The sequence below is a fragment of the Polyodon spathula genome, chromosome 24, assembly GCF_017654505.1.
Source record: "Polyodon spathula isolate WHYD16114869_AA chromosome 24, ASM1765450v1, whole genome shotgun sequence".
Classification (NCBI taxonomy): Eukaryota; Metazoa; Chordata; class Actinopteri; order Acipenseriformes; family Polyodontidae; genus Polyodon; species Polyodon spathula.
In genome coordinates this window covers 7,646,948-7,654,084 of record NC_054557.1, presented here as the reverse complement: position 1 = coordinate 7,654,084, position 7,137 = coordinate 7,646,948, and the positions used below count along the sequence as shown (strand labels likewise).

The 7,137-nt window shown below is 37.9% G+C and overlaps 1 protein-coding gene across 2 annotated transcripts; it reads left to right on the top strand.

Annotated features, from left to right (window-relative positions):
• Nucleotides 1-2,248: 2,248 nt before the first annotated feature.
• LOC121298564 (40S ribosomal protein S27-like) lies at nucleotides 2,249-4,704 on the top strand. Of its 2 annotated transcripts, none has more exons than XM_041225691.1 (4): nucleotides 2,249-2,357; nucleotides 3,101-3,209; nucleotides 3,335-3,445; nucleotides 4,490-4,704. In XM_041225691.1, the coding sequence occupies exons 1-4, from the start codon at nucleotides 2,352-2,354 to the stop codon at nucleotides 4,516-4,518; spliced, it is 255 nt and encodes an 84-aa protein (XP_041081625.1). In that variant the 5' UTR covers nucleotides 2,249-2,351; the 3' UTR covers nucleotides 4,519-4,704. The 2 variants fall into 2 exon arrangements, with proteins under 2 accessions (XP_041081625.1, XP_041081623.1); XM_041225689.1 differs by lacking the exon at nucleotides 4,490-4,704 and adding an exon at nucleotides 3,597-4,451 and having other exon boundaries at nucleotides 3,335-3,449.
• Nucleotides 4,705-7,137: the final 2,433 nt, after the last annotated feature.

The following is a 7,137-nucleotide window of genomic DNA, read 5'->3' as shown; positions in this document are numbered from 1 at the left end:
AAAAGCGGTACAAACTGTCTGGTTAATTGATTTATTGCTTAATTGTCCCACACAATGAAACTACACCCTGTAACCAGGACGCATTGCAGCACCCAAAACTGCCATTATCTGAAATGACTGCAAGATTTTAGTTAAGGGGTGCAGCTAATTAAAATTAGTTATTTGACACAATGACTATTTAGAAGAACGCTAAACACATTTAGAAATTAACCTTTACTTTGCAAGGAAGCTTTTTTTTTTTTCTTCTCCCGTATTTTGGATCCTTCTTGCGGACATCTCCCGGGACAAATTTTCTTCCGTATTCTACTGTTAAACCCCCTTATGTCATCAAATCGTTAATGTCTACACACTTCAAGGCCGGTGTGTGATTATTCCAATCCCCGTCTTCACCTAGCAGGGTTTAGGACCCAGGAGAGTGGCAGGTATTCAGTGCGCGAAGCAAGTTCATATACTTAGCTACGCACGTGTACTCCCTCGCCCTCCTCTTTTGAGTTTGTATTTTCAAAAGTTTACAGGTGTAAGATTTCAGTATACAAAAGCTCCCGTATTTTGAAAATTCTGTTGACAGGTATGTAGTCTACTCTTTGTAAGGCTGTATTATCACATATTGAAACCCATTACTTCAGTAAAGTACTTTTTTTTTTCTCTTTAAGAATTAAATACCTGGTTGTTTAATTATTTAACAGCGGTCTGAAACGGTTTCATGAATATCAAACTTGGTGTTGTTTTTTAAACAAAATGAATAAATGCGAGAGGCATAATCTCGGCAGTACTTATGCCACTATTTAACACCTACTGCTAAAGTGTTTCAGAAGAGTGTTATGTCAAGTGTGTGAAGTCGAGCTTAAAACTTTACAAAAGCCCATGCTAAGTGATTAGTTAAGTGATTAGCTGCAGTGGAAGTGAGTGGTAGATCTAGAAAGGATGCAGTATAGTACATATTTAGAGCATTATTGGTAAATTGGAAAGCATTGAACTGAAGCGTTGAACGATGTGCAAGACAGCAGATCTGGGGACTGGCTGGAGAGTTTGCAGGTTCTTTGTGATGCTGCAGAGGAACACTCCCCAAAGGGATGACACTGTGGAGAACTGATTTCCTAACTTCCCTGGAATAATTGGGAGTTGGTAGTCATTCAGGAATTATGAGGTATCCCTCCTGAACAAATTGCAGACTTACCAAAAAGTATGCAGCATTTGCAGTGTAAGCTTCATCACCCAGTGCTGAATAAAGCAACCAAGAAAACTGTGTGAGCCATTCCCTCCTAAATGACCCAGCGTTATTGTCTGATGTCTTCTGTTTGGCAGTTCATATTTCTCATGAGGCTGCCCTGGCTGCATGAGAAGTTCATAGCGCTTTCATCTGACAATGACTGTGTGTTATTTTACAATATAGTCCACTGTTATTTGGGTGGCAATTCTCAAGATAGGCACCTGCATCTAATTATGCAATTCTTTGGTTATTTGTATTACAAACTTATTTTTGAAATATTGTACAGCTATTCTTCCTCATCTAACATGAACATGTGCTCTTGTGCAAATGATGGCTAGCTGCAACACTGCTGCAGCAGGGTGATTCTGGTTTCATACCCTGGTTTGGGTTGGGTTGGAGGGCCATGAGATGCCATAAGATTTAGTGTCTGTATTTTATTTGTTCTAAATAATAATAATAATATATTGTACAGCCTAATCTCATATATAAGCATTGTATTTATTATTATTACAAACATATTTGGCAATCCTTGTTTTAATAGTTTAACAATCGATTGATTGCGTATGTCCAATAAACATTATTACACAACACGATTTTTTTCTAATCATTCTAATACCTTAGCAACTATGTATTATTATTATTATTATTATTATTATTATTATTATTATTATTATTATTATTTATTTTTTTGGTTTGCTTTTTAAAAACACTAGATTTATACATTTAAGTGTAAGGCTAATTTATTTAAAAGAGCAGTACTATTTGCTAATTTACAAAAAACGTAAATAATACCATAAAGGTGGGTAGAATTAAAATATTTAGTCTGTGCCTTGCCAGAGGCACTCTTGGCAACACTTGGTCCATAGAAGACCAGCCTTTTTTTCCGGAAATAGCAAGTGGCAAAGCCATCATTAAACTACACTATGATCTCGCGTGTGGTAAAATTGTGTGTATGTTTTTATCATATATACTCAATCATTTGCTTTCTTCAAGTAGAAGCACATAATACAGACTATAAAGATAGAACCTGCCCCTTTAAGACATCGAGGAAGCGGAAGTGACCTGTTGCTTTTTCGCTTGTGCTGCTTTAGTCCTGACTAATCAACCTCTCTTGTTAAAATCGAACACGAACTTAAGAAACATGCCTGTAAGTAAACACATTGAACTTTATTTACGTTAATCATCTTCCAGAACCTTAACAACCGACTGAATGTAAACGAATGGAAATTAAAGGGCAAATGCAAGACTCTTTTTTTGTGAACGTCGCACTCGATGATACGCATTTATAAAGTTTACTGCGATGTAACGCATGGCAATTCAGGAGCAGGGTAGTAATACCCGGGCCTAGACACGTTTGCTTTGCGATCGAAGTTGTGACGTATTTGTATTTGTTTTTACGTATTAAACATGAATGTCGTTTCAGATTGTTGTGTTTGAGAATTGAATTTGCATTACGGCAGTTGATTTTAATTGTTTCGTTCTCAAGATTTAAACCCACCTTTGACGTGCGTGCAGCCGGAAGGTCTGCAAATGATCTCCACTTAGTCGTGACTCTAATGGTGTTGTGTTGGCAGTGTCTTTTATAATATACAGTAGAGGGTACTGTTTAAAATACAACAAATAGGGTTGAATTTACATGATGTTATACATTCCTAGATAAAAAAAAAAGAAATAAAACAAAAACAACAATGGTTATTTAAGCACAATAATGGAAAGATGGGAAAGTGAACCCCAGGCAACACATTACCAAGTGCAAGAAAAAAAAAAAAAAAAAAACTGCGATAGTTTATTACAGATCCATTCAGATTACAGTAATTGCGTTTCATTTTGTTTCTGGTTGGTTGTTTAATAGGGGCCAATAAATACATGTGATTTGTTGTTTCATTTCAGCTGGCGAAAGACCTACTGCATCCTTCTCTTGATGAGGAAAAGAGGCTGCATAAAAAGAAGCGGTTGGTCCAGAGCCCTAATTCTTACTTCATGGATGTGAAATGTCCTGGTAATACCTTTTTTTTCATGCATGTTTTTGCATCGTAAGACTACATGCCCTTCTTCATTTCTCCTTGTTTGTTTTACAGTTCACGGCTGGTTTTATAATCATGTTTAAACATTGTTTCCCTATAGGCTGCTACAAGATCACCACAGTGTTTAGCCATGCCCAGACGGTAGTACTGTGCGTAGGCTGTTCCACAGTGCTCTGCCAGCCTACAGGAGGAAAGGCCAGGCTGACGGAGGGTAGGTGGGGGAATTTGTCAAGCAAAGCACATTCATTCTGAGAACAGTGGGGCCACTTACAGACCTTAACAACAGTGTTGTTTGTTTCATAAAATATATACCTATGCATGTCCTTTATCTATTTTGTTTGGATCATAAAACACTAATTTAGCTCATTCAGAGTCCCTGCACTGTATAAGTAGGTGTAAAAGATTAACTGTGTCTCGAGATGGTTTGCTATACTTGAGAGGATATTGGTTATTAAATGCTGTAGACTAGGGGTGGCCAAACCTGGCCCTGGAGAACCGCTGGGTCTTCTACTTTTCGTTCCACCTGAATTAACAATTATTTTCTTAATTGGTCAACACTAAAAAAAAATTCCAGGTCTTTAGCCGTTGATAATACAAAGATTGTGGCTCTCCAGTACCAGGGTTGGCCTTCGCTGTTCTATACAAACACTAGCTTTCAAGACCTGTTTGTGTCTACAGCTCCATCATGATACAATACATTATGTATTTGTAGTCCACCAAATAGTTCTCAAATCCTAACTTCTAATTTAAACCTCTAAAACCCCTTTCACACACAAATGCCACTACTGAACCATCTCGGAGATGTTAAAAAAATTCTTTAAAATACCCATTCACGCAGCACAAAATTGCACAATCTATGCCGGTATGATATCGTCATAACCCATTCATACAGCCAAAGTAATCATGTGAGTACAACTTTCAAACACGTCAGTCAACAGATGTTTTCATGGCAATGACAATTCACCCGTAAATGACAGCATCACGCACATGAAGTTAACAATTCCTTAACTTATTCCAGATTCCAATTACTATTTAGTTCTTGATCACGAGGTGGTTCAGAGGCGGCATACAATGTGACAGCTCTGTGACGGTATAGGCAGTTCAAACAGACCAAAATGAAGCATCAGTGCCAGTTCTGAGCCGCCATAAGTCGCCTGTATGAAAGGGTTACAAGTCTATCCATTGCCTTTTTTGTAGAACACTTTTTTGAATGTTTCTGAAGTTTTCTCAGTGTATAAGTCTGTTTGTCTTTCAGGTTGCTCATTCAGGAGAAAACTACACTAAAGATGATGAAGATCAAACTGTCACATTCTATGCATAAATCATGTAATTCACATCACTGATAAATGCTTTATATACTGTTCATTGATTCCAGTGAATGACAATGTAAATGTGTATTCGAAGGATACATGGCAGTTTGTATCTGTTGTGTAATCTTCACGGTTTTCTGAATAAAAGCCTTAAAATGTTTACAAATCTGATTGGAGTTGCTATTGTGGCCGCTCACTGAATGATGCAGGTGGTGGGGAATATTGTTCAGGCTTTTGGCTGATTTCTCACTTTGTGTTTGTTTTTGTATCTGTGAAGATTTTTTGATTTAATGTTAATGTTGGGAATCTGTGCCACCCAAATTCTCAGCGCTTTCAGGCACTTTTTATATTGCTTTTCCTTTTTGTTCTATAATTAGTGTGAGTGAGGAAACCTTATTAGTGCTTTAACACATAATTTGACTCTTTTTTTATTTTTATTTTTTATTGTTTAATCAGAACCAGAACCCTTTAAGAGGGATCTGGAAATCAGCAGCCCACAATAATGCTAGACAAATACTACACACAAATGAATGACAGTGTGGCACAGTGTTTCCCAACCTGCTGTCCGTGAGTAAACTCCAGGTGGTCTGCAAACTCCCAAAATTCACTTCCACAGTTCTTGCACAAAATCATTGCTACACAATCACACATTTTGCTACTATTTCTAAGCAACGCAACAAACTGCTTTAACCATGTCTGCATTTTCCCTCTTACCTGTTTTCTTTTATTGCAGGGGTATGTATAAATTAAAGCCGCCATTAACTGAAACAGCTTTCTAATGTGAAACAAATACTAAATAACTTACACGTTATGAAGGCATGTTTGTCTTTTAGCTGGCATTATTTAAACAAAAAAAGAGTACATCTAACATGTAAATGCACATCTTTCTAAACTGCTCATTCTTCACTATTCAGGGAAAAAAAAAACGTATCTGGTTGTCCCAGCCTTTTCACTCTTCATAAAAGTAGCGCACTGCATTGAATATTCCTAACTTGGTTGGAATGACTACATTTTAAAAAAAGAAACAAAAAAACATTAAAACCACAGTTTTAGTACTTTTCATTTTCAACAATATAAAATAGGTGCTACAGTGTTTGGGGATATAGGAATATACCTATTATTGCCTTATGTTTTTGGAGAGCTTATCTGCATCTAGTAACAGAAGTAGCTTGACTTGTGATCTGTACCGTAGTGTGAGTGATCGATTTGCTCCAAATACACTGTGTAACAATATATATATTTTTTTGGTTCCTGGGTAGTAAGTGTTATTTCCCAATTGCTTATGCCTCAAAAGTATAGAAAATGGCTATTATTCCCCACAAACTTTGCTTTTGTGACCAGGACAGTGATATTTTGAAATTTACCTATTTTCCAGAACATTCCAGATAGATTCAGTGCTGAGTAAACTTGGAGTAACTTCTAGAACTTTCCAGTAATATAAATAGTAGTATAAATACAGAGGCCTTAAGCCCACCAGTTCAGTTTAGTTCCAGCTGCCTAAGTGGATACATATCTGCATTTTTCTGAGATGGTATCAAGAGGCTGCAATGGTGGCATTCCTGATGGGTCTGCCTGCTATCTTTGCCTTTGGGACAGCAGGGACACCAAGGCGCACTACCACAGCTGGGACTGGCCACAGCGGACCGAGTTCTCTGTGGGGAGGAACAACGTCAAATGGGAGCCACTGGTGGACCCCCGGAAGGTGCTGGTGCTGCACATCAAATTGGGCCTTATGAAACAATTTGTCAGAGCTCTAGATAAGGGGTCGGCAGCCTTCAAGTACCTTCAGGACTTCTTCCCTAAGCTGTCTGAGGCAAAGGTCAAAGCCGGTGTCTTCGTCGGACCACAGATAAAGAAGATCCTGGAGTGCAATGAATTCCCCAAGAAGCTCACTAGTAAGGAGAAAGCGGCTTGGAACAGCTTTGTCGCAGTGGTTTGGGGCTTCCTGGGCAATCACAAGGCCGAAACTATGTGGAGCTGGTTGAGACTCTGGTGAAGAACTACGGCACAATGGGCTGTAGGATGTCCCTCAAAGTCCATATCCTTGATGCTCATCTTGATAAATTCAAGGAGAACATGGGAGCATACTCGCAGGAGCAAGGCGAGCACTTCCACCAGGATATACTGGACTTTGAACGCCGCTACCAAGGACAGTATAACGAGAACATGATGGGAGACTACATTTGGGGGCTGATTCGTGAAAGTGATTTACAGTATAATCATAAATCCCGAAAAACTACTCACTTCTAAATCTTTTGTAGTCATTTTTGTATTACTTTAGTATAAATACATGTTAATTTGGATTCATATGTTGTTTTTTTCTGACTTTATGTGAACGAAAAGACCGTTTTCTCATTGGAAATAGGTACATTTCAAAATATCACTGTCCTGGTCACAAAAGCAAAGTTTGTGGGGAATAATAACCATTTTCTATACTTTTGAGGCATAAGCAATTAGGAAATAACACGTACTACCGAACAAAAATTGTGTTACATAGTGATATCAATCATCGTTGGTTGTTTAAAACATACGCAAAGAATATTTTCTACTGTGCTCTGTACTTCATTATAAACTAGACGATGCTTGTCAGTTA